Source organism: Fundulus heteroclitus, chromosome 13 (assembly GCF_011125445.2).
Source record: "Fundulus heteroclitus isolate FHET01 chromosome 13, MU-UCD_Fhet_4.1, whole genome shotgun sequence".
Taxonomy (NCBI): domain Eukaryota; kingdom Metazoa; phylum Chordata; class Actinopteri; order Cyprinodontiformes; family Fundulidae; genus Fundulus; species Fundulus heteroclitus.
The window spans coordinates 17,257,071-17,284,454 of NC_046373.1; the positions used below are offsets into that span (position 1 = coordinate 17,257,071).

The following is a 27,384-nucleotide window of genomic DNA, read 5'->3' on the forward strand; positions in this document are numbered from 1 at the left end:
TCCCACACAGCAAGTAGGGTATTTTATTTAAAGTATGCAAACCGCTTGTAATTGCTCAACGGTCCCAGATCATGAGAACAAACTGAGCTGTCTCCGAAACGTCCTTATCATGACAACAGGTCCTTGCTTCACAGGAAACTCCTTCCGACACTCGTTACTCCCCAACGCCACAAGGCCGAAGAGCTGATTATCTGCTCCTGCAAAGGGAGTGAAGACTTCAACACAGGTGCATGAGCACACGACGCCAGCTTTGTATAACAATTTCTCATAACAAAGGTGCCAGAATAAGAGATGGCTGTTTTTCCTAACTCTGTACTTGACTAAGGGAACCCGAGAGTAACAACATCCTCGGATCGTAGACTGTAACGCGTGTGTTTAGGTGACAAATACAGATGAAATAAACTAAGAATGGATTTATAGATAAAATTTAACGTTAAAAAATCTATTGTACCAACTCAGAGGAGACACAGGTCTCACTAAAGGGACTATATGTCTGTTATGGCTTGGGAAGGCCTTGAGGTACCCCTTGAGCAGCTGACAAGTCATGTGTCTATTTGTCATCATCAACTGGAATTGGAGCTGCTGCTGCTCCTCCTTGAAAGGAGTGAGATGAGGTGGTTTTGTTAATTGCTCCCGGTAACTCCTGGATGTCTCCTTTTAGATCTTTTTCCCCTCACGTCTAACTGAGAAGAGAACCAGAAATTGCTGGGCTGTATATCCTTCTAGCCTGGGAACCAGAAAAAGGGTTACTGGAAGTAAACTGCTTGAGAACACCCTGGGATCCCGCTTGAGGAGCTGATGGGTCTCTCTGAGGGATGTCCAGGTTTCCTTCTTGGAGACATTATCTTTAAAACTCGCATTGAAAAAACAGAAATATAATTTTTTACAAAGGCACCACATTGTATTAGCAGTATTATTTTGTTCATGTCACTTTAGCCACATAAAATTTGTTATGTTTCCTTTATTCAAAGAACCGCTCTGTCTGTAACTCACTGAAGTCCAAGTGATAAAAGTGACCAGAAAAGTTTAGAAAAGCACATATGATTAAATATAATCAAAGCTTAGTTTGGTCTGTTTGTAAAAGTCAATCAAACATGATTAGAGCTTTTTTGATTCTCAAACTATCTTGATATGCTTTCCTGTCTTCTCTATATTAAAGAGGCTTTTTACATGAATAAAAAGTAAATGTATGCCAAATATGATGGTTGTCCTGCTAAATTCACTAAGGAAGTAAGGAGAATAATAACAGAAACAGGACCGAAGGACGTTTTTTTTTTTTTTTTTTACTTATTGCATAAAATGAGTATTTTAAATTTAACAGAAACCTTTCTGGGGTGTGTCTTATCATTTTGCAGCTAAATTTCCTTTTAAAAGCAATTATTATGGTCTTGTAAACTTAAAATTTCAGATTGTACTGTACCCATCTCTGGTTTTATATGTACTGGAAGTGACACATCATTCAAAACTTGTAAAATCTATTTTTTTTCCCTTTATGGACAAAAATGCTATACTTTGTTTCTTTTCTATTCAAATTTTAGCCAAAATGAAGCTCCTAACAGCTGCAAGCTCTGTGACCAACCTACAGAACCCAAAGCTGCATAGTTTCGGACTATTTTAGGGAATTTTTGAGCTAAAGAAAGTCCCAAGTGTTTGCCGAACAAAGTGGAATTTGTTTCATAAAAATGATAAACTGGAGAAACACTAATGCCATTGTCCATCACAGCCAAGATCATATGTTGCAACTCGAACAGGGTCAACACAAACTATGCCAGCCTTTTTGCCAGCCGACTACCTCTCCTGCATTTTCTGAAATGTCTTGCAGCCGTAAATCCATTGCAGTACGGTTAATAGACGTTCTTAACCATAATGCACGTTCAGCGTGACAGAAATTAACCACAATAGTTTTTGCTGCAAGTAAAGCGACATCCTGGAAAGGCACATTGTTTAGGTTTCTATTGCTTTCTTCGCTTTTATGCAATTTTCTCTTGAAGAGGATTGAAGTATATTGATGTCTTGCTTAGGAGAGATGGCTGGCTGCGACAGAGTTAGATCAGAGGGTATGGGATATTTCATGCAGTAGTGAAAGTGTTGCTGTGGTCTTCTCCAGGCAAAGCTCCTAATTTACTTCCCTACCTATAATCCAATGCTCAATTATGTTCAAAATGGTTGAATAAGATATTTGATGGAAGCAGCAGAACTTGAGCTTCGTTCATAGATTTGCCAAATTTAGGGTTAGTGATAATGTCAGGAGCTCCATCATCTGGAGAAAAATTAAAGCCAGTACCTTAAAGTATAACACTGTGGTGGTTTGGGAATGAGAATGCTCTCCGGTCCCCCTTGATGAGCTCCAGAGGGCCGCTGGTCCAGCACCCAATCTCAGGTAAAGGGGAAACAAGATGGATGGGTGGATGGAGAAAAGAAATTGAGAGAAATGCTTCCTCGCTTGTATTTTATTCCCTCTGGAAGCAAATCTCCCGTCCCACCACGTCTGAGAGGAGCTATATTAGACTGAGATGCGGTGACTGTGGAGGTTCCTTGGACTACAGTGAACTAAAATTGGCATGTTCAAGAAACAAGTTTGAGTGGATTTCAGATTTGTGACATGGTGCACAAAGTATATCCTGCTGGAAGATCAGTGCACTGCGGACATAAAGGGAAGTAAGCGGCTAGCAGGGATTCTCAGGCAGGCTGTGGAGTTGCTCAGTTTATACTAAGAAGCATAAAAGATGCCACTTCCCACCACCACCAGCCTGAGCAGGATGGATCCATGCTTTCATGTTTGTGATACATTCTGAAAGTGGCAGCTGACATTTTTATCCACTGGACCAGATAATGTTTCTCCAGTGGTGGACAGGAACGGCACTAGGTGTGGTCTTCTTCTTCTGCTGGAGTCCATCTGCTTTGAGGTTTGACGGGTTGTGCACACATTGTTGGTATTCCACATACCTTTAGCAAGTGGTTATTTGAGCTGCTGTCGTCTTCCTGTCTGTCCATTCTCCTCTGACACCAGCAAGCTATTTCCACCCACCGTCTGCTGCTCGCTGGGTAGCTTCTTTGTTGGCACCAGCCTCCTAACCAGGAAGACGGTTGTGCAGATCTCAGGAGATCTGCGGTTTCCAAGAATATTCACACTATCGCATCTGGTACTGAGAACTATAGCACATTTAAAGCCACTGAAATCCATTTTCTTCACCGTCCTGATGCTCAGTTTAAACTTGAACTTATTTAGCTTGCTAAATGCTTTGAATTGTCATGTGATCAGCTGATTTAAAGTCATGCCACATCGCCGAGATGAAAGTAGGCCCGTCTTCCTCTTTGTGATGTTACTAGAAGTTTTTTTTTTATTTTTTTTTATTGTTGGGTTATGTTGCTATGAAAGCTACTTTTGCTTTGGAATTACAAAAATAAGAAAAACATTTTCTCACCTATTTTTAGACCCAGCCGTCCCGCTTTGTTACTTAAAACCCATTTACAGAAAAGTGGCTTTTTTTTAATGTGGCTTTCTACAAGACCAGTTATGGCATGTTTCCCCCAAACTAACCTGTTCAAATTAAGCGTCTGTCTTGTTGTGTTTGTTCAAGCATAAAATTAGAAAAACACCATCCAGACTTCAGTTTTGCTAAGGTGTCTGACATCTTCGGTGCATTCAGAGGTGTCTGCTGATAATTGCATGACCTACAGTATGTGTAGTTGCATAAGACCGCCTGCTGATCTGTTTATTGGCCTTTATTGATCTCTTGGTTGGAAGGCTGGAGCTTCCTATTGGTGGTGGCAGCTGAGTCGCAGCCAGAGACCAGCCCCCCCATGCAGTGCATCACATATGCTCAAGTGTTAAATATCTAAATTAGCTCAATATAACCGATGGGAGATGCATTTTTTTTTTTTTTTTTAAAGTAGAAGAGAAAACCGTGCAGACATTTGAAACATTTTGTGTCGGTGTAAATCCCTTCCTGTTTTTGTCTGTGTCTCAGCAGGGGGCAGCTAGTTTACTGCAGTGCTCTTACATAACTCTGCTGACTAGAAGCAGCTGTGTGTGCCTGCATGCAAGCTGGCTTCGTCCGATCTGAATGCCACCTTATGACAGGAGAGCCAGGAGTGTGGGGGTGGGGGTGGGGGGGGGATTTGGCACCTTATGGCTACGTTCCTACGAACACTCGTTCATAATGTCAAGCGTCTCTGTGGACAACTTAAAACTGTTTCTACTCTTATGCAGAATTGCAAAGAAAAAAAAAGCCTCATAGCCAGTGGTGCATTTTTTTTCTGCATCAAATATTCATTTTTCAGCATTAATTCAGAAATTGTTGCAGTTGTTCGCTTTACAATGCACTCCTGTTATGATAACCGTGGTTGTGCCTCTTTGTCTTCATTTGGGTAAATTGTTTCTGTAAAAAGAGAGATTGTGTGTGTGTGTGTGTGTGTGTGTGTGTGTCTGTGTCTGTGTGCCCGATGCATGAATGATGACCATCTCTCGCTGCTGGGAAATGCTATGACTCACTCTTCTCCTCTCCAATGGTCTTGCTTTCTTTTTTTTTTTTGCACTTTATGATCCTTGACATCATAAACGTTGGCTGAAGTTGCTTTTAGCAGCTTCTTCTTTTTTTTCTTTTTTTTTTTGCCGTGTGCCATTATGTCACAAGGTTTTACCAGCATGTGCAGGATGAACGATGCTGTGCCTGAAGCTCAACATTTACAAGGCCAGTAAAGTGTCTTTTCCCTCCTGTAAAATAATTTAGTAAGCCTCCTTTTTATGTCTCGGATTCAAACTTCAGTAATCGTATTAATTTCTCTAGAGATAAACAGAAATGTATGTAATCACTGGAATAAACCACAAAATAAAGCTGCCACTGGAATTATAATGAGAGCCACGTTGAATGAAGTGGTTTGCAAATACAAAACACTAACATACACACGTTCACAAACAATAGTAAATATTAAATGGTCATTAAACATTAAACAACCTGAATTTTGCAACTGAAGGAAATTTCTTGTGTGCGTTCAAATGTGTGTTTATATGCCGCATGTAAAGATTACAGGAGCAGAGAAACTTTAGTGTAACAAAATCCAATCAGTATATCGTAAACTAAATAAACTAAATGTTGTGGTCTCCTCATTTTCTAATGGCTTGTAAAGCCGTATGTGCAAAGGGCTTCCTGCTAAACTAGAAGTAAGAAATTTTGCGTATCGCTGTTGAAAAAGAACACTGAGTTCTGATTGGCTGCCCTCTTGTGGTTCGATATGTACATGCACTTTTTCCGCGACAGCTGTACCATCTACCACTATGTATCGGAATGGAGCATCCAAAAAGATATTGGAGACACTTTCAGAACAGGGAAAAACAAGTCCATTCATTCTGGCTTTTCCAAGCTCAGGCTGTGGGAGTATCATGTCCAGGAAGCAAACCCAGACGTCGCTCTCCAGCTCATTCTTGGCAATCCTAATGCGTCCCCAGGCCAGATGGGCTTTATCACACCTACCAGCAAGTTCTGGGTCTCCCTCCGGGTCTCCTCCCAGTGGGACGTGCACAAAAAAACTCCAAAGTGTGAAATCCCAGGAGGCCTTCTGTTCAGATTCCCGAACCACCTCAGGTGACTCCTTTAGATGCGGAGAAGCAGCAGCTTTACTTCGAGCTCATCTGGATGAAGAAGCTCCAGGCCACATCTTGCCACCCTTCAGCAGAAGCTCATTTCGGCCATTTACATCCACTAGAATTAAATAATCCAAATTGTCTCTTTCTTAGATGAATCATAACCAAAATGTTATTTAATGCCTGGTTATTTTAAAAGTGGAATAACATTGAAATCCCTCATCTTATTTATTATTATTTTTTTATTATTATTTTTTTTTTTACTTCAGTTCAGTTTGTTGTTTATAAAGAAATATACCTAAGATTTGTGCTAATCATTTTTAGGGATGGGCAATATGGACTATCAGGACTGTTCTTTGTGTGATATTTCCAATGACAGTGGTAAAAATGACACTTAAAAGTGTGTAAAAGTCTTCTTCACAGCATTTCTCTTATAAACGACATTACAATTCAATATTAACTAGTGCAGTGATGCTGCTAAATGACATCACAGCCTCTGATGGTCCAATACGTGCAGGATTGTTGATGCTCTCATAGAAAGCAGCCGTGTATACAATAAGCATGAAGTTGTTGCCCTGTTCCTAATTTAGTGTTTTTAAAATCATGAGCAGCAGGAAAAAGTATCAGGTAATCAATAGTAAAACGTCAATATCAAAACTGGGTTTCACTAATAGTTCGTCTGTTCACATTTTACTTGTTCAGAAAAAACACCTGCTTCCTTTTCTTTTTCCCTTGTCCTCTCTGTCTCTCTCTCTCTCTCTGTCTCTCTCTGTCTTTCTCTCTCATTCTCTCACTTTCTCAAATCACGAACTCTGACCCACTCTCGCTTTCACACCATTTCTCTGGCTCTTTTCAGGATGGCTGTCATTTTCCCTGAGGTTTTCTCACGCCGGGCACAGGATATGAAAGGATTGTTTTGTGTTTATGGGAGAATGGGCAGGAAGGGAAGAGGGGAAAGTAAGGAAGAAAACAAGGAGACAAAGGAAAGAAGGAGAGATTGTTGAATTTTCGTTTGACGGTGGGCATTCCAGTTCAAAGAGGAGGGAGTTTTTACTCACAGTGAACTGTAGAAGACTTACAGATTGGATGGAGGGATAAAAAGTGAAATGCTTTCACCTTGACACATAATTATATAGAATATAGCTTTTGATATGCTCATTATTTAATTAGAATGACCATATATACATATTTAACTCTTTTTTTTTCAAATAAAAATTAAACCTTTTATCTCTTGAGTGTGTTTTCTTATCTTAGATCCTTCCTGTTATCTCATTTGAAAGTCTCTCTCCTAGAACCTGAACGAATCACAGACATTCTGCAGTTGTATCTGTGCACTCACGTCATTTTAAACCTCAGCGATACTCGGAATATCAAACTTTGAGTCTTCTTCCCCAACTAACTTCCAAACCAAAGAGTGTTGTCATTGCGACCTTGTAGTTGTTGGGTATCGTGAATTTAATAAAACTTTTGAGTTTCCATGTGGCCGGTCACTGGTCAGGGCTGACTTAGGTGAAATTAAACTGATTTCATTCACAAGCTGTTTTTTTTTTCTTTATAATTTCTCCCCCCTGATTTTTAAACCCAATTGTGGCCCATGGGCCATAATCAAACTCAAAGGTTTCTTCATGATTTGAAACAAAAAGAACAGATTTTTTTTTAAATATATAGCAATTCAGAACTGAATGGTTTCTCCCCAAATAATAAACTGTGCACACCTACCCTACCAAGTGTGAGATATGTGGCTGCTTAAGCACTCGTTGATATTTAGTGTCTTGCGGGATGCGGGATGACTAAATCCCTAATGGCACGGTTAACTACAGTATTAGACTGTATCTGGCATTATGCATGCACCAAAATTCAATCCAATTTAACACATGTCATCTCAAGTCATATTCAATCAAACCATACAGATTGGTCAAAAGGTTTCCTATCTAAGGAAACCCATCAGATTGAATCAAGTCTTGACAAGCAGCTTTCACTCCTCCTGAAAGAACATAGAGCCACAGGGAGAGTCGTCTGCATTGTCCATGGCTTTGCAGCAATCCCTCATACTGAGCAAGCATGAAGTGACAGTGGAGATGAAAAACCTCCAGCAGAACCAGACTCAGTATGAACGGTCATCTGCCTCGACCGACTGGGGGTTAGAGAAGACAGAGCAGAGACACAAAAACGGAGAAGCAAACATTGATCCAGGAATCCTTTCTATGTTATATGGTAACAGCTAAACAGAACGCCAGACCAGGTGTACCTACTATGAAGAGAAAAAAGACAGAACAAAAAGTTAAAAATTTAAATAACAACAAACAATGCAAATCGAGAGAACAGTAGGAGAACTCTGCAGAGTGAGAAAAATAGACCCTGATGTCCTCCAGTAGCCTAAATAACTATAGAGGTAGCTCAGTGTAACATGAGCCACTCTAACTATAAGCATTGTCTAAAATGAAAGTTTTAAGATTAGTCTTAAAAGTAGACAGGGTGTCTGCCTCATGGACCAAAACTGGGAGTTGGTTGATTATTAAGGGCTTTATGTATGAGAAGGAGAATTTTAAATTCTATTCTTGATTCAACAGGAAGCCAATGAAGGGACGCTAAAATTGGAGAAATATGATCCCTCTTGTTGATTTTCATCAGAACTCTTGCTGCAGCATTTTGAATCAGCTGAAGGCTTTGAACTAAATTTTGTGGACTTCCTGATAGTAAAGAATTACAATAGTCCAGCCTTGAAGTAACAAATGCATGGACCAGTTTTTCAGCATCACTCCTGGACAGAATGTTTCTAATTTTGGCAATAATCCCGAGGTGAAGAAAGGAAACTCTGGAAACCTTTTTAATACCGGATTTACATGACATGTCCTGGTCAAAAATAACGCCAAGGTTTTATACTTTATTACCAGAGGCCAAAAATATCAAATGTAAAGTTCTTCCATGTGATTTGTCACTCCCAGCTGCTGTTGCTCTATCTCTGGAAGCTCCTGGTTGCAATCATCACCGGGCATCATGGCGTTGCTATTTTTGTGGGCAGCTTTAGAAAACATCGCTGTTTGCTGGTGTAGTTTAGTTGTTAAAATTTCCACGTACGCCTACGGACAGATGAGAGCAGCGATGATTTGTTTGAGTTGTGGTGATGTCTGTACCGCTACGGTTCGGTACAAACGCGTTGCCCTTTACCCGCCAGCTCAGACCTCTGTCACACGTTCAAAAAAAGTGCTTTCCTGTTTTTTTAATCTGTACTTTTTGTTTTCATCCTCCTGTTTTATTTGTGTAACTTTAGAAAGTAAGCTGATATTGTATTGCTGAAAACAGGGAGAGGACTGTTATGCTACTGTACAATGCTTTGGCCCTAAGTAAAAGTCTCTCTAGTGTAATGTTTATTATACCAGTCAAAAGGAGAACAAGTTGTAGTCTTGTGTGAAGTCCAATTAGGGTGAATTTATTCCGTACTCCCACTGCTATGAACGATGCACACTCTGCGTGTTCTAGACTTGAGAACAAACGCAGGGCGTTACAGTTTTATTTTTCTTCAGCGAAGGAATGACGTGGAGAAAAGCACATAAGAACCTGCGCAGACACTGATGAATGGGCACTTTGTATTCCAGCAGTCACACATCGAGTGCCATTATTTTTGCTGTGTTCATGGAGGAAATGTGCATAGTGGGAAAAAAATAGGGCTTGGTGATAGACGGCGCAGTTGTTTTTTTTTTTTCTTCTTCTTCTCAGGATACGTGAATAATATGAACATGTTCATTCAGACTCTCCATCCTTCCGCCTCTGCCCTACTCTGTCTTTTGCGTTTCCTCCTCTTCTCACCTTGTCCCAACTCTCTCCATCCTCCTTCTATTGTACCCTTTGATGTCAATCCTTTCTCACACTGCTTCTCTCCATTTCCTCTTTGACCTCTCCTTTTTTTTTTGTTTTGCACTCGTTTCTTTTTTCTAAAATACTTCCTGCGTTTTGATTCTCTCAGTATTGTTCCCTGTGCATGTGTGTGTTTGCACATACAGTACCAGGACTGTGTGGGAACTGGATTTTAGAAGTGTGTGGGAACAGAGACATGTCTTTATTTACTACATTTTGTCTGTGTTCTTTTTTTTTTTTGCATTGTGTGGGAATTGTTTACTAGAAACTGTTTTCCTGTTTTCATGTTGACAAACCTACAGACAGACTGATTCTTATCTGCTGCTTTTTGTCATGCTTTATGGCAGCACCGAATTTGTTTTGCTGATGTGTGTGTGTGTGTGCGTCTGTTTTTAAGTTGAATACAGAAAGAAAACCTGGAGATAAAAAGCCTAAAAAAGACCCTTGGCAGGAAGGACTTTGTAAAACGGTACAGACTTGTTAGGAGACAGGAAGTGAAGGTGACGGGGACTCGGTCGTGACAGAGTTCCCAAGACCGTGTCACTACAAGCGGCAGAGGTTGAGCCCAGTTTACAGAGCGCTCACGAGAAAGCCAGAGGTCAACATTTGGAAAGCACAATAGGAACATGGCCTGTGTTCACCTAAATCAGGGGAATAATATGCCTCCACTGTGCAATTCTGTCTGTTCACTGCAGTTTTTTTTTTTTTTTTCAAAGCAGAACCCAGTAGTCAAAAACAAGGAAACCGTTTTATTTTATGCATGTCTTATTGCTTAAGAAAACTGCAAAGACAGAAACCGCCATTTTCCTCTCGACTGGCCACTGGCCTCAAGTGGCTACTTTGCCTAACAATTCTACCAACTTAGTAAAATCGCATTCAAAGGATGAGGGCGGTGATGCTTGCCGACCGTAGAAATGAGCAACCTGTTTCCGATCGTAAAGGCAGCACAAATGAGCCAAGAAAATATTACACCAGCTACAGAAACTCGCCTTTTTAAATTAGATGAATCTGATCTCACCTGGGCTTGCGTTCTAAAATAACTCCTTAAATCAGCAACGCTGATAGATGAGGATTTAGGAAGTAGCTGGCATGTTTAACAGGAGTGTTTGTTTGCTGTTATTAATCAGAGGTAGTGACAGCATGTGTGCCTTTCCATACATTTACTGCACACAGCCTGTTTAGCCAAAGCTATTTCCATCGGTCTCTTCTAATTTGTGACCCTGCTGTGATGTTTCATAGCCTCACCTTGATGCTGGCGGTGGAAAGTTGGAGCATATTAATATTTAAGAAGTGGTGACAAATAAGGTCGAATTTACTGGCCATTTCCTTTGGGGAATTTTATATTATCAACATGCATTTAAGTTTGTTAATGTTTATTACAATAATTCGTGGTTAAACTGTTTTTTCTTTTCATATATTAAAGTGTTCCTGATTATAGCTTCTACAGACTTTCTGAATGTCTTCCAATGTTTCCCTTTGGACTTTGGTTGCTTGTCATTTGTTTTCCTCTTAGTAGAATTGAATATAATATATAGTAAAAGTACCTTTATTGACTCACGGTGGCGAAATTCAGCCATCAGACACCAGACTTGCACACAAGATTAAATAATACGAAAAGAACAACGTCTTTAAGCTATGCTGTACAACAGAAGAGACAGAAACAAAGCAGAAGTGAAAATATTGTGAAATTATTAATAAACAAAACAGGACATGTTCAGATAAAAACGGGAAACGTTCAAGTTAAAAAGACAAACAGCAGCTGATATACAGAACCATGGAAAATAACTGCAATATGCATGAATGTACAAACATTACCAGAGAAGTTTGTTGATGTTTTTTTTTTTTTTTTTTTACTTTTTTTTCAAACATTTAAAAAATCATCAACAAAACTAGAGGCGACTAAGCCGTGGCTGCATTTTTAAGTCTTTGTTAAAAGCCCACCTATAATTTTTCCTGATAATCTGCACAGGCATATCTTTCATTATTTGTTTTCCAGTATTTTAACTTTTATTTTTTTCATTATTCTTATTTCATGTTGTGTATTTGACATTTTCTATATTTGCATTATTTGTTGTGCACAGCGCTTTGGACAGGAGTATCTGTATTAAATGTGCTATATAAATAAAGTGACAGTGACATTAGCATCTGAGAGACGATGCAAATAATTCTTGATCAGGTCAAGATCCCGTACCACCAGTAGCGCGTTTGGAAGCCCTTAATGAGTCTGCTGGGAGCAGCAGAGCTAGCTCTACTGATATCTGGCCATGACAACAGCTTGTGCACAATGTTCTTAACGAAATGAAACTGCAGAGCAGGACGCACAAGTCGACACCAACCTGATAAGCATCCTGAGGCACACATAGTTCTCCAGTTGATTTCTGTCTCTATGACATTTCTTTTGTAAATGGATTAAATGAAACAAGAATAAATGCGTTCCTCTGAAAACTGTCTTGTACTGTACTGAAATTTAGAGAAACAGAAGCCAAGGTCTAAAGAAAATCCTTCAGATTTATTGATCAATGCCATTTCAAAGGTTTTGGCTAATAGCTTCTTGGAAATCATTTTGTTGGTGCAAAAATACTGATTTATCTCCATTAAACTGTGCTGTCTCTTGAATAAATGATGTCTTTGTAACAGGCTGCTAGTGACTAAATGCTTAACGATTCGATTTAAAGGTCGTTCTTTGCTACATTGTCTGCCATGTGTGGAAACATCACTGGTTTGTACCTTGAATTTGTTAGCTTTTTAGAGACGCCGGTTAAAACAGACAAAATTATGGCAATACGGTGATAGAAAAAAAGGATCCGGGCGGGACACACAGGGCTAACCCCTAACCCCCCGTTGGTACATCTGTTTTTTGGCATGAGAATCTGCTCCCTTTACTTCTTTGTTATCCAGAAAAAGTTACTCTGACCTACACTAACGAAACAGAAAGATTCATCTTACCATTGTGTAACCAAAAACTTTAGCCATACAGGTGTATCTCGATAAATAGATTAATCACACAATGGAATATATTTCAAGTATATATTCCTTTTTTTTTTTTTTTTTTTTTGTTCATTTTAATGGTTTTCGCCTGCAGGTAATGAAGACCCCCAAATTTGTTTTTTTCTTAGAAAATTCAGAAGATTGCATAATTGTGCAGCAGTCTTCAGCTCCCTCCATAGGCAGGGTGGATCACATAAGGCCATTTTTAAACAAGCTGGCTGTTCACAGAGTGGTGTTTTTAACAGAAAGTTTGGTGGAAGAAAAACGTGCACAGGCAACTCCTCCTGAACTAGAGAAAATATCAGATGGAAAGTAAAATTTTCCATTTAAAAAGAGTTCTTCGCTCCTTTGACTTGCATCTGGAGGGTCCTGGGTACTGAGTCCATATACTGTACTCTAGATACCATACCAACTTTATTTAAAGGGTGCTCTAAAACAACCAGAGCTGAAACAAAGTGCTGAATATAGCTGCAAACTATAAATGTATATTAAAAAACAAGAATAGATTTAAAAAGGCATAGGAACAATAAAAGATTAAACACAATAAAACCAATTAAAACAAAAAAATAAGACCAAAATATGTCTAATGGAAATACTTTTAGGTAGGTTGACATTTCCATATTAAATACCCCTTTTTATTAGTTTTATGAAGCACTCAGTTTTCATGAGACAATTTTGGGTTTTCATTATCTGTAACTCATCAAAACGGCAAAAATAAACTCTTGAAATATATCACTCTGCATAGTACTAAACTGTATAGAGTTTCACTCTCTGAATTGAATTACGTTTAACATTGATATACTAAGTATATGCAAATTCATGAATATTGTATGAAATGTGAATATTTCTACCAAAAATTCAATAATTACTTTTATCTAATCTTACTAAAGCTCTGACAACAGAAAACATCATAATGTCTTGAAAAAAATACAATGTCTTTGGTTTCTTTGTATTCTTGTTGTTGTTTTGCTTTTAAATGCATGTCTTTTACTCTAATCTCTTATTTCCTAAGCTCATTTCAAGTGAACACCATTTTGGCCAGGCAGATGGGATGCTACTTCTGCCCCCTGCTGGTCAAAACAGGAAAAATGAAAATCAACTCTTGCCCGTTTCAACTCTGGATCTCTTGGTTGTCTCATTTCAGGGCTTCCAGAGCAGTACTACAGTCTGACGTGGTTCCTCAGTCCGGTCCTGGGCCTCATGTTTACGCCTCTGATCGGCTCGGCCAGCGACCGCTGCACTCTGCGCTGGGGCAGGAGGAGGCCGTTCATCCTGGCTCTCTGTATAGGAACCCTGATCGGAGTGGCGCTGTTCCTGAACGGAGCGTTGATAGGTGAGCTCACGGTGCTTGGTAACGTAAAACCGAGGAATTTTCTTTATAAATATAAATTGTCGCACACTTTTTACTGAAAGGAACCCACGCCCTTTTTCTTTAAATGTACACTTTCTTCTATAAACTATTTTTGATATTGTTTTAAAGGTTGATTTTGAATAATAAACAACAGATTAAAATGGATCTAAAGATCTATTCTCACTTTTAGAAATACATTTCTTCTTGCCCTTTGTACCTCAGAGAGTAAACAAACTTGGATGAAAATAAACCCTAAAACTTGATATCACACAAGCACAGTTTTTTTTCACCTAGCGTACATTTAAGCGGAGCGGAGGAGTAAAACGTCTTCCTGCTGATATCAGTAGAGCTTGATCTGCCGTAAGCTTCCTCCATGCAGAGCTGTTGCCTGAAACGGCAGCTGATGTCACCCGCAGGCTCATAACGTACCTGTCTTCAACCCAGGACACATCTGGTTGGAACGCCATTAGACACGCGGCCCCTGTCGCATACATCCAACTACAGTCATATTCAATAAATTACAATATTATAGAAAAGTCCATTTGTTTCAGAAACTCAATTCAGAGAGTAAAACCCATCCATCCATTTTTACAACACAATTATCCCATTTGGGGTCGCGAGGGGTGCTGGTGCCTATCTCCAGCTGTCAATGGATGAGAGGCGGCGTACACCCTGGACAGGTCGCCAGTCTATCACAGGGCAAAACGGGGACAAACAGGACAAACAACCATTCATGCAAACACTCACACCTAAGGATAATTTAGAGAGGCCTCACATGCACAGGGAGAACATGCAAAAGACTAAGGGCAAGAGTAGGACTCGAACCCAGAACCTTCTTTCTGCAAGGCAACAACGCTACCCACCAAGACTAATGTTTTTAACCATGCATTTCAGTTATTCATGATTTTCCCACTTACAGCTAATGAAGACATAACATGATATTTAAAAATATTACTTCAGACTAATAAAAAATACTCATACAGAAATGTTTGCTTAATGAAATGCATATTTGATACCTGCTTTAAGGTAAACCTACTTCAAAAGTTACTTTTAATCTGACAAAAGAGCCTCATCGGCGCACATATTCTAGTTTATTGAATATGACTGTATATCGTCACTGTCTGTATGTAAAGTACTATCAGCTTTTAGTGAAGGCTGTAAAATAAAATCATAGATATTTCCTTTTTATTGTTGGTTTACGATAAAGAAAGAATAAGACCATTTAAACAGAGAAAAAAAAGGACTACATAAAGAAAGCAAAGACATTTTTTGGACCTCTGGCTAACTGTGGACATGGTACAATGTTCATGCTTTGTGTAAATCTTTTTTTTCTAATGCTTGATATGTTTTATTACAGAAAATAGAAAAATGTATAAAAGCATAAAGGGAATTTACATTGCATGACCTCAATCAAAATATTTTAATGACCAAAAATATATACAAACATTTGTATAAAAATTATATTCAAAACTGGCATCAGAGTCGGTCCTTGAATTTATTTAGGTCAAGTTCAGGACACAAAGATTAGAAGATTGAGAAATGGGCAAGAAATTGTTGTCTGTAACTGAAAATAATTATAGTTAAACATTCTTCTTATTCTTAATAATAATAATAATAATAATAACAATAATAATAATAATAATAATAATAATAGCAATAATAATTTACACCTATTTGTTATAATAATTGCCTTTTAAACTGACATTTAACGTCTTTTAATTCACTTAAGACATTTATTACCTTTCAGTTGTTTATTGTAATTAAATGTTCTGTTTATATTTATTTGAATGACTTGGTAGTTTGTGGCTTTTGTATAAAACCCTTTTAAGCTACGGAAATAAACATTTACGTCTTTGATTACTAAACAATAGCTGTGAAGCCTACAAGCTGATGATCAACAGAGGAAAGTTTAATGAACCTCTTAAAAGAAGAAACTAGAAATGTAGCATAACAGGAACACTAAACAATAAAATACAAGGAAGAGAAAACTTTCCAGAATAAACCCAAAATAATCAGAAAAGTCAGATCTGAGAAAAATAAATTAGTATGATCAAACAAATTAGCTAAAGTTCCTTCTAAAAAGGCACTTAAGTATTTCTTTTTATTCCTATTCTGAATATTTTTATTTAAGAAAAGTAAATTGTGTATACAGTAAATGTTGATGTTTATCCCTCATTCAGCCCTTTTGTTCAGCGTGACCTAAATTGTGTCTGTAACACCTTGACAACCCTGTCATTAACAACAAAATAGAAAAGCTGATCACGTTTCAGAAGATTAAGGCCGACCAAAGCAAAATGCTTCACGCTTGACCTCTTTATGCAATAAGTTAAAAAATATTTTAATCAGTAAAGCTACTCTGTGATTAGCTTTGTTTTGGCGTGTTGAAGCCAATGAACTGTGCAATGTTTTTGTCTAGCTTTTCAGATTCTAGCTGGTCTTACTATTATATTTTCTTCCAAAACAACTCAAACCCAAATCAAGTTTAGTGTTTTGTAGCTGGAGTTTGGTCTTCTGTGTCTTTCTCTTTTTGCTTCCTTATACTTAAACACTAAAAGATACTATTTTATCACTCTACATTATCTGAATTAAAGAAGACCTAAGTAAGATATTTACTGTAATATCAACCTACATCATTCTCATGTCTCATTTACTTCCTTGTTCCTCAGCCAATCATATGAGAGTTCCCAGGGTTCCCAAAACAGGGTATTTTATTTTGGCAAAAAAACAGCAGTCTGCTAACATGGAAGCCAGTAAGAGAAGCAAACCAGAAGTAGAACAAAATACATCATATATCTATCCTGTAGAGGTAGAAATTCAGTGAAGTTTTACAGCAACAGGACCTTTAGGTTAATGGTGGGTCTCCATGACAGACATTGTGTATGTGTCATTCCAATTTTAACCACTAGGTGTCATTATTACTTATTGTTCCGTTAAGGATCTCAGTAATCGCAATGAAAATGGCTAAAGTAGTGCAGGGCTATTTTTTTCTTTTTCAACAATTTTTTTTTTTTTAAGTTTAAGTTTATTGGAAACAGGACCAGTATAAACAGATGCAGAGGTTGGGGGAAGCGTGCTTGTTGAAGTTAGTTTAACACAACCGTTGTCGTTACCCAAAATATATTTATACCAAAATATATTTATATGGCCATACAATGTGCCAGCTTTTGTTTAAAAAAAATCAGATTTTTTGTATCAATATTTTACTCAAGCAAGTTTTCAATGATAACCTGGTAAAAACCAATGTAAATTAAAGATAGTGCCCTAAGCAGGACTTGCGCTTGTAAACAAGAAGTGTATGTTTTACAAATGAATGGATTTTGTGCAACATTTGTACTCTGCTGTTTAAATGGCATTCTTGTCATTAAAGAGTAACATTATTATATAAATATCTTTATCTGGTATTGTTTGTCTTAAAATTAAATCTAATGGCCAAGCCCAAAGCTACTCCTTGTGGTGACTGAAGCAAATAGCAACTTAACTAAACTGTAACTTTATCAAACTTTCAGTAAAGAAACGTGTCTTCTTTTCATAAGCAGAAAAGATAAATACAAAATATCATCGATAGAACTATTTTTAGAAGAGAACAGAAGTGAATAAAAAGGCTAAAGTAAACCTCTACTTGTTCCTGTGTACATACAAGTTAAGTAAATTGACATCCTAAATTACATTTAGGATGATGATAACTGCTGTTGTAGAGGTGTTAAGTTATTTGTAATAAAGTGGTTGCTATGGATGGTGCTTAAATATCAGCAGTTATGGATTCTGTGATAATAATGTTCTTATTATGGCTAGGGTTTCAATATCTAAAATAGCGGTACACAACTATTTATACTGATGTCGAACATATTTTATTATTACACTAGTACTAAATTTACCTACAGCCTGTTATCATCAGGGATGCCTTTCTCTTCCATCACTTGTTTTCCATCAATTAAAAAAAAAGGGGTTAAAATATCTTTAAGTAAAAAACGTTTGTATCCAATGCCCAATATTTGCTGTTGTAAAATTCAAACCTGTTAATGGTGATTGTAGCCCATTCATATTTTTCTTTAGGACTGCAATATAAGAAGGTACCAAAAGGGATGATGCTTCTGGGTTTGTCTTGTCTATAAAGAGGGTCATTTGTTTTCTTCTGGCTATTCTCCACATTTTAGCAGACTTAGAAACTTCCAGCAGCAGCTTCTTAGATGGGTCAGATGGGTCTCAGTGTGCTGCTGCGGCAGGAAGGGGTCCTTTTGGGCAATGTGAATGGTTCCATTTCTATAGATTATTCAAATCTGTGTCTTTGAATAATTCATTTTTAGCATTGATTATAACTTGATATCTATTATTTTAGCTACCCATAGATATACCATATGTGGTATCACTGGTACTGATGTATGTACTAAGACCACCAGGCTTATGAAACAGTGGGAGAAACCCTGGCCTGTTACGCTTCTGCCCTTTTGCTTATTTATACAATACTTGTGCGCTCTGGTAGTGCTTAGTTTGGTGCAGTAACTAAGCCCGCAGCCCATTTCTCAGTGCTTCTCCGAAACAAAGTGTCAATGAAACAGGTGTTAGAAGTAACAAGAGCTGTGTGAGCTGTTTTCTATCAGCACGATCTATTTAGTTCTGCTCACTTCTATTCTTTTCTGCCTCCATTCTTCTCTGCAAAGTTAACATTTAGGTCAGAACAGGCAACAGGGGGAGAGAACAGTGTGTCTGAGTGTGTGAGAGAGAGACCCACAACAGCAGAGACGGCATGGGAAAAACCACCAACCTGTGTGAAACATAAACGGAACAAGAGCCAGTGTGTGTGTGTGTGTTTCCGCGGTTGTAAATAAGTATAAATGTGTGAAAAACCTCAGGTGACGTGGGAAAACTCGTAGTAACATGTCCACAAGCGTGGTCGGGTGAGTATGTTTGTGTGTGTTGACATGGGAACACCGGAGCTCGCAGTTCACAGGGAAACGGTTCCTGTTTGCTTCCTCCTCTCCACCAATCACAGGTCACTTCCTGTCTGGGATGCCTGGCTAATGAGCACTGTGGCCCCATTGTCTCGCACAAACACACACACACACACGCACTACTGCCGGCTGTTCCTTCTACGAACTCTTTTTTTATTTCCTCGATCCTGATGGAGCTCAGTTTGTTAAGTCATGCTGCGTCACCCGGCCTCCCATATCTGGCCCACACATCCTTACAGTACAGACTTCCGGCTGCCCTCTGCGCTGTTCACACATATTCATGCAGCTTCTCCCTCGGGCCAAAAACGGACAAGGTCACTCAACATGCAAAGCAGTATGGGAAATGTGCAGTGACCTGTTTATGCACTCGTCTAGGTCACGCGGCCATTAAAAGTCACAAATAAGTTATTGATCACATGTGCACACAGCTCTGACTACCTGGCTGACATTAACAGAACAATTGAGGAATTTGCTTTAATTGTTGAGGTCTAGATGAGTGTGAAAAACAGATAACTGGTTATGCAAAAAAATATTTTTACTTCTGAACTGAAGTTTGGTTAAAAGAATAATAGTAAGGCTTTTTATATACAGTCACATGTCCTTTTAACTTCCCTTTTTTTTGTATGTTTACTCCTTCTTTTTGATGATTTTGGTACCTCCCTCAGGATTCCTACACAGAAGTATGGTTAAATATGGTTCCTGCAAATATGGAATTTGATTTTTATTATTTTTCCAGATCTGCCTAAACATGGAAATCGTTCAAGAATGTATTTCTTATACCGATACGAATATATTACTGTCCACACATTTTTTTTAAATTTGTCTTTGGTTGTCACCCCACAATGCCCAGCAAAACACATGCACCATCTGTTGTCATTTTTTTAAAAATAAGAAAAATATTAATATGGTTAAATATGCTGAGATAAAACAAAGAGAAATATCTGAGTCATGTAAAAAAGAAAGAAAGAAAGAAAGAAAGAAAACAAACATTATAGGTCATAGGATTTGCAACCACATATATCTTGTCAATTTATTATCCTTACACACTAATGTAGAATGTAAAAGAATAAATGCAATAAAATTATATTTTAAAGCAATGCAATAAAATTATATTTCAAAGCAAAGCAGCAAAATTCAGCATTTACTGTGTTTATATAAATCCAAATCTATTTTATAAAAAAACAACAACAATTTGTTTAACCAAATTGCTGTGCAGCGCTAAAACAAATCAAACCAAGACATGAATAATAATAATAATAAAACCGAACGATAAACAACAAAAGCATAAATAAAACATACTACAAAGATAGAAGTGACTAAAATTATCATTATATATGTTTCTAGTTTCTGCTGGTGTTCTGTAACATTTCCCTGATGGTCATTTCACAATGTTTCTGTGCAGTAGCCTAAAAAGATAAATAATAAGTTCCTTTTCTGACTTCACGATACGTTTTCGAGTAAATATTCACAACCAGTCCCAGTTTAGAGCACCAAGAAGTTTATCTCATTATCTAAAAGCTGAAAATCAGAGCTTCTTACAGTCATTTGGATGTAAATTGTGTCCAGTGTCTTTTTTTTTTTTTTTTTTAATTTTGTTTTAGCTTTCGTTTTGTGATTTTAGTTTTTCTGTATGTTGTTGGTGAGTTGTTGTAGATTTACTGATTTACTGACTGTCTAAACAATTATGGAAAGAAAAAAAACTGAGTATGGAAAATTTTTATTTTTTAACATTTAAACAAATGTAGAAATAGTTATGAAGATATTTTAACATTTAATTCATATTTTCTTTTTATTCATTTGCTTTGGTTTACTTTTCAAATAGCAGATTTTTAGAGCTATTTAATGATCATCGGAATAAATGACTTTTTTTCGTTTATATCTTAGCTGCTCGTGTAAACATTTTCCTCTTTGTTACTGAGATATATGTTTATAACCACTGTTTATGCATGTTTAACAAAAAACAAAAGCAAACATTCAATGGCGTCTGCCCTCGTTTTCGCCCATCAGGTCTGTCGCTTGGTGACGAGCAGGGGAAACAACCGATAGGCATCGTCCTCACTGTGCTGGGCGTTGTCGTGCTGGACTTTTGTGCAGATGCCACAGAGGGACCAATCAGGGCATACTTGCTGGATGTGGCGGATACGGAGGAGCAAGACATGGCGCTCAACATCCACGCAGCTTCTGCCGGTAAGATCAAATGCTGTTGAGGGTTTTGAAGTAGTTATACAAGCCTAACAGTGACGCTGGAACACCATTGTGTTTCCAGGCCTCGGCGGTGCAGTCGGCTACGCTCTTGGAGGCTTAGACTGGACACACACGTTCCTGGGAGTGATCTTCAAGTCCCAGGAGCAGATCCTGTTCATATTTGCTGCCATCCTGTTCTCCATCTCTGTGGTGCTCCATCTCTTCAGCATCGAGGAACAGCAATATTCGCCACAAAGCGACAGGCTGGATCAGGTGAAGGACTGTAATACTGTGCAAAAGAGTCGGGTCGGCCATAATTTCCCTATATTTCGAATCCAAGGAGCCAGACTTTATTGTAATGTTTATAAAGTGGTTTGAAACTAAATTTCTTCAGGCTTTCCGACACGGTTTTCCAATATTTTTAATTTGTCGGGACTTTGAAGCAATCAACTGGTTCCCTTATATAGGAAATTTTTGACCAATCTGTATAATATGATTGATTTTGACTTTGTAAAGTGCCTCGAGATGACATGTTTCATGAATTGGCGCTATATAAATAAAATTAAATTGAATTGAATTTTTTTTTCACTCCATTTTACTTTACTTTTACGATTCCTTAAAAGCTAAGAACTGAAAACGGCTTACAGTCGATGATCAGATGAAGGAAAGCGCTTCTCTCAGGTCTTGTTTGAGGTCTCTGCTGGATAGCGTCCGCATTGATTAATAGTTACACTTACCATTTTCTTTAATGATGCACAGCAGGACAGGACAGAAAATGGTGAATAGGCAATTTAAAAAAATATAAATGAAATCTGTTTCCTTTGGAGGAATGTATAAAGGAATGAAAGAGCTTTAAAAACCTCTGTGCCGTGTATTTAAAGATGATTTCTTTTTAGGAGAGTCCAAAATCCAACCACCCTCAACCGTCAGCCAATGGCAGGCCTGGACTTCTTGCACCCAAACTGGAAATGATCGGAGAGGACGATACGATAGAAACCTACGACTTCTATGATCATTACGGTGACAATCATTCAGAGCACGGAGACATGGACATGGACTTCCTGGAAGTGGAGCTTGTGAGAAGTAAGTTCACACCAGGAGACGTGTCCTCCCTTCTCGATTTACTTCAGGTCTCACATCCCAAATCGTATTTTTCTCTCTCACTTCCCTGTTGTCTTCCTTCCAGGTAAAAGCGACAGCGTTCTCGCCATGGCAGACGCCACCCTCGACCACCTGGACCACGACCCCCTGTTCCTGGGCCACCTGGAGCCGTCCATCTTTGCCGAGCGCCTGTCGCCCCACCACGGCACCCCCCCGAGGATCCCGTCCTTCTTCAGCCCCGACCACAGCAGCTCCCGCCCGCGGCTCGCCAGCATCCGGCGCAGCAGCAGCACGGGCAGCGAGGACCTGCTCCGCCCCCACCACGCCAACCACCACGCGCCCCGGGTCTGCCGCCTCTCGGCTTTCCTGCAGGAGATGGAGAACGACGACGGCGAGGAGGCGCTGCTGAACAACCAGCTTAACGAGCAGCGGACTCTGAACGGGCGACTGATGGCCAGCGTGACCAACGCAGACGGCGGCAGCACCGACAGGCTGAGCTCCAAAGGACAAGCACACCGCGCCGGGATGATTAAAGGTCAGGATCTTCGTATCGCAGCGCCTTGAGCTTAAAGTATTCATACCACTCAAACTTTTACACACTTTGTCAGGAAGCAACCACGAACTACCAAAGTGTTTTTTTAAAAAAGTCTCAAAATGTTACGGGCATCTCAAGCCCATAAATAAAATCCAGTCGGAAGTCACTTCATTAGTAAAGGGAGACGATTTCTATGCAATTTATTCTCAGTAGAGATCAAGATGTTCTGTCAAGAGTCCTGTAAGAGGAAATTAGTGAACGAACGGCAACACAGAGACCAAAGAACAGAGCAGACAGGTCAGGGACAGGGTTCAACCTGAAACCGTCTGGAATTTGCTTTTATTAATTTGCAGATTGGATGAGTATTGATGAAATATAACTTATTTATAGATATAACTGCAGGCTAGTTTCCTTCGTCTATTTTGTAAAGAACAAAATCTAAAAATGATTGATAAATGCAACCGTTTTAACATTGATTCGAAACATTTATATCTTTGACTTGGTAAACCGTGTTTAGCTTTCACCATTTTTACTAGTTTAAAATATTAAGTATATGTATAATATGATTGAACTTGACTTTGTAAAGTGTCTTGAGATGACATGTTTCATGATTTGGCGCTAAATAAATAAAATTGAATTGAATTTAAAAAAAATTTACTAGTTTTTATTAGCCTTACTTACTTATCTGTCTATTCCCTAAACTACTTGGAATTCAGGTTTAATTGGACATCTATATCTGAAACTGGGTCTAATATGGCCAACGAAGCACTAAAACCGCATTTTAAATTTAAAATTTTTATTTGCTTTAAATTAGCTTCCTTTTTTATCTTGCATACTTTTATTACTTATAAGTCAAATAGTTTTAGAGTCTGAACAGAGCTGATGTGTGAAATACCTCCACTGTGAAAATTGGAAACCACTTTTACCTTTGTGTTGCTTTTATGATTTGTGGAATAGATGATAAATCTTTAACACTATTTAAGCATTTTCTCGGTTAATGCATTGCAAATGCTTAGAACATTTTACAAAATGCAGGGAAAAGTCTAGAAATTTAAGTCTAGAAAAGATGGCAGTAAAAGATGGCAGCAACAACTTTTGGCCTCAGGAAAGCACCGCATCTCAAAACACACCCACCATCTTCACAGAGAAACATGCTGCTGGCATCATGATGCTGTAGGGATTACTTCTTTTCAGCAGGTCCAAGTTCACCCTTCTGCAGAACACCGACCTGCTACATTTGAATGGTTTAGATCAGGGGTGTCAAACTCATTTTGGTTGAGGGGCCGCATACAGCTTAATCTGATCTCAAGAGGGCCACACGAGTTAACTCATTGCAAGATTAAATAGAACTAATAAATGTGGACTTGTTGATTTTTATATTAAGTTAATTTCACTTTTACACAATATATTATGAATAATCTCAGCGTTTTTAAGAAAAGTATGTGCAATTTCAACAGTACTTTTACTCAGTTAAACATTTACTTGTGCATTATGCATAAGAACTGATCACAGTGATTGTACAATGCTGAAAAACATTTATTCACATTTTTTGGAACTTAAAAACACTGTCCTACATGACAAAATACATCAAACAGATAAAAATTAAGAAATTATTTGAATTTTTCCACACCTGAAGCTTAATCTGCTAATTAAAACACAGCGCCCCTCGTGGACAATATAGGAACTGCATATTTTCAATTAAACGAAGTACATGTTTTTTTTCAATAATTGTTTTATCATTCTCTTTCTTTTATCTTGTCCACTTGTGAAAGTCAAATCTGATGAGCTATTTGTGGCATCTTATTGCCACATTGCCAGACAGGACACTGGGGGAAAAAAAATAAATAAATAAAAAAAAATTTTTTTTTTTTATAATGATAATGCATTTAGCCACAGGGCCGGACTAAATTGTTCGGCGGGCCGGATCCGGCCCGCGGGCCGTATGTTTGACACCCCTGGTTTAGATCCAGGCATATTAAGCAGTGGCCCAGTCGGAGACCCCGACAGCCCAGTCTTGCTGACATATTTACTCAGGCAGCCTGAATGCAAACACTCTTCAGATGTTTATTTGGAAAGAAAAATCATTTACTTTCCACTATCCGCATTATGTGCTACTTTTTTGGTCCTCTATCACTTAAGATTACTCTAAAATATATCAAGGTATGTGGAAAAAGTTCAAAAAGTAGGAATACCTTTGCAGGACATTGTGTGTTATATTTTTAAATCTTGCTAATCAACGGTTTAGATACTACATATAATTTCCACGCCTCAATAAAACCGCATAAACCCTTTTTTTTTTTTGTCCAGCTGCCAGTACCGGAGCGCCCATGCGACAGCCGCGACGCCATCACACCTTCTACCGCCAGCCGTCCTGCACGTTCTCGTACTACGGGCGCGTCGGAAACCACCGCTATCGCTACCGCCGAGCCAACGCCGCGTTCCTCATCAAGCCGTCCCGCAGCATGAGCGACCTGTACGAAGTGGAGGCCCGGCACAGGAGGAGGAACAGACGGAGGAGCAGACACCGCAGCGGGAACACAAACTCCTCCAGCGGAGACACGGAGAGCGAGGAGGGCGAGGTGAGGACGGCGCGGCTCAGAACGAGGCCGTGACGGATCGGTTGTTTTGTCGGAGCGCTGCTTATTGGGGATACTCTGTGTACGTGCTCAGGTTGAGACCACCGTACGGCTCCTGTGGCTCTCCATGCTGAAGATGCCTCCAGAGCTGCTGAGACTCTGCGCCTGTCACCTGCTCACCTGGTTCTCCGTCATTGCCCAGGCCGTCTTCTTCACCGACTTCATGGGACAAGTCATCTACGAAGGAGATCCCACCGTACGAAACTGACGCAGTGAACACTCTGGCTTTGAAGCACTGGTTTGGTTCTTGTAGTGGTGTTTTTGTGTGGGGTAGCTGTGCATGGAAAGTATCTCACCTGCAGTCAACAGGAGGAATGTCAGCTTAGAGCAGGGGTGTCCAAACTTTTCGGTACGTGGGCCGAAATTGTCAAGTCAAAGGAACTCAAGGGCCAAAAAATTAATAAAAACAGTTTTTAAACCTAAAAAATATGTTAATTTGCTTGCGCTACAAAATATGATAATTTTAAATACATAAATTAGTCCGTTATAGGAAATTAATTTGTAAATCACTGTATATCCAAAGTTTAAAAAAAGAGTTTTGCTTATTTGTCGTATTAAAAGATGGTCGTCCAGTTTGCAAATTATTTAGAATAATTTCATTTGACTCTTTAACAATAATGAACTGTTTTTGGTCTAGCAATATCAGAACAGCGTTTGGGTCGGTTGTTCTTTGAAAACACTTGCTGTAATTAGCCAATTTTAATAATTTAGTTCAAAGCAGATTTTAATGCACCAAAGTCTGAATTTGCGTCATTAAATGTAATTGAATAGATGTTACTATGAAATTAAAGAGAATGACAGAAGGGTGTTTATTAAAAGATGAAAACTTTAACATTTTCAATTGTAGGATTCGGACTTTTCTAGAATAATTTTGCCCTAATTAAAAACTAAAATCTTCCATCTGCATCAGCCTGTGCTGGTGGACCAAATCTTTTTTGAAATGCAGTTAGAGGGCCACCCAAAATCAGCACAGGGGCCACAAATGGCCCCCGGGCCGCACTTTGGACATGCCTGGCTTAGAGAAATGGGAAGAAATGGGGGCGCTAAAATCCAAGGAGAGATCTGCCGAAGATGGGCAGCATCACACAAAAACCCCAAGCTGACAAAGTTACACCATTAAAACACGAGATGAAAATCATAACGGCTAAATAAACATGCACTTTCATTGTTTTGTGAACAAATGTAAGATACAAGAGATCACAAACCGAGCCTTAAAGAGCCTTTATTTAATGCAGCATGATATGGTCCAGGTATGACAGCTCTAAGATTAAAAAAGAGCTGATTTAAATGGTTCCAGATGCCCAAAAAAAGCAGGGAAATAGCCATTTACCACTGTGCCAAATGATCTATAGAACACAACGGTAATAACACCCAACAGGGAAAATATGGTATGCTCATATCCAGACTGGTATACATGTTAATGGCAAAGGTTTGAAACTGAGTCTGGAAAATTAGGGAATCTTGAAATTGAAAATTATACAAAACCTTTCTTTATCAAACACTTAATAACCCTCAGTTTCCTGTACAATAGTCCAGTCCATGTTTCACTAGTCTAGACATTTATAGTAAATTTGAAAGTGCCTTTTTCTGTCTCCCAGTTGTCTCCAAGTTTGAACTAAAACTCCTTGTATAAAAACACTGGAATCTCTGTTTTATTGCATTTAAAAATAGGAAGAAAAGGATAATATGTTTCATCTAAAAAAAGGAGATTATCATAATTCATTATGTCTTTAGTCATTTCACAAGAAACAAACTATTATTTTTATTCAGTTTATTTCAAAGGTATGACTGTGGGTCAATACCAAGGTGCCAGAAAATATGGCATTTAGACAGTTATGTGTGTTCTTTTCTTTCATATTTAATGTCATGGTGAATTTGCTTGACTCCCTTACTTCTCCCTCAGGCTCCCACTAACTCAACATTACTGGAAAATTACCACAAGGGGGTTCAAATGGGATGCTGGGGGCTGGTTATATACGCCCTGACCGCTGCTACATGCTCAGGTAACTACACACGCGTGTATATTTGAAGTATTTAGCGCGCCCTGTGCTTTCGCTTCAAACTGTTAAGTCCGCTCCTGTTCGTTTCCAGCTATTCTTCAGAAGTATCTGGACAACTTTGACCTGAGCATCAAGGTTATCTACATCATGGGAACTCTTGGATTCTCTATAGGTAAGAGGAGCCGCGGCTGATGAGCCTGG

The 27,384-nt window shown here is 38.7% G+C and overlaps 1 protein-coding gene across 3 annotated transcripts in view; it reads left to right on the forward strand.

Moving 5' to 3' along the window:
* LOC105935092 (solute carrier family 45 member 4) overlaps window positions 1-27,384 on the forward strand; it is a 62,508-nt gene that overhangs the window by 29,477 nt on the left and 5,647 nt on the right. For all 3 annotated transcript variants that reach the window (XM_021322939.2, XM_012875333.3, XM_021322940.2), the window contains 9 exons: window positions 13,572-13,760; window positions 20,735-20,914; window positions 20,994-21,184; window positions 21,808-21,994; window positions 22,098-22,547; window positions 24,855-25,126; window positions 25,218-25,379; window positions 27,087-27,186; window positions 27,275-27,355. In XM_021322939.2, coding sequence (XP_021178614.2) covers window positions 13,572-13,760; window positions 20,735-20,914; window positions 20,994-21,184; window positions 21,808-21,994; window positions 22,098-22,547; window positions 24,855-25,126; window positions 25,218-25,379; window positions 27,087-27,186; window positions 27,275-27,355 — 1,812 coding nt within the window. The remainder of the gene's footprint in view (window positions 1-13,571; window positions 13,761-20,734; window positions 20,915-20,993; window positions 21,185-21,807; window positions 21,995-22,097; window positions 22,548-24,854; window positions 25,127-25,217; window positions 25,380-27,086; window positions 27,187-27,274; window positions 27,356-27,384) is intronic.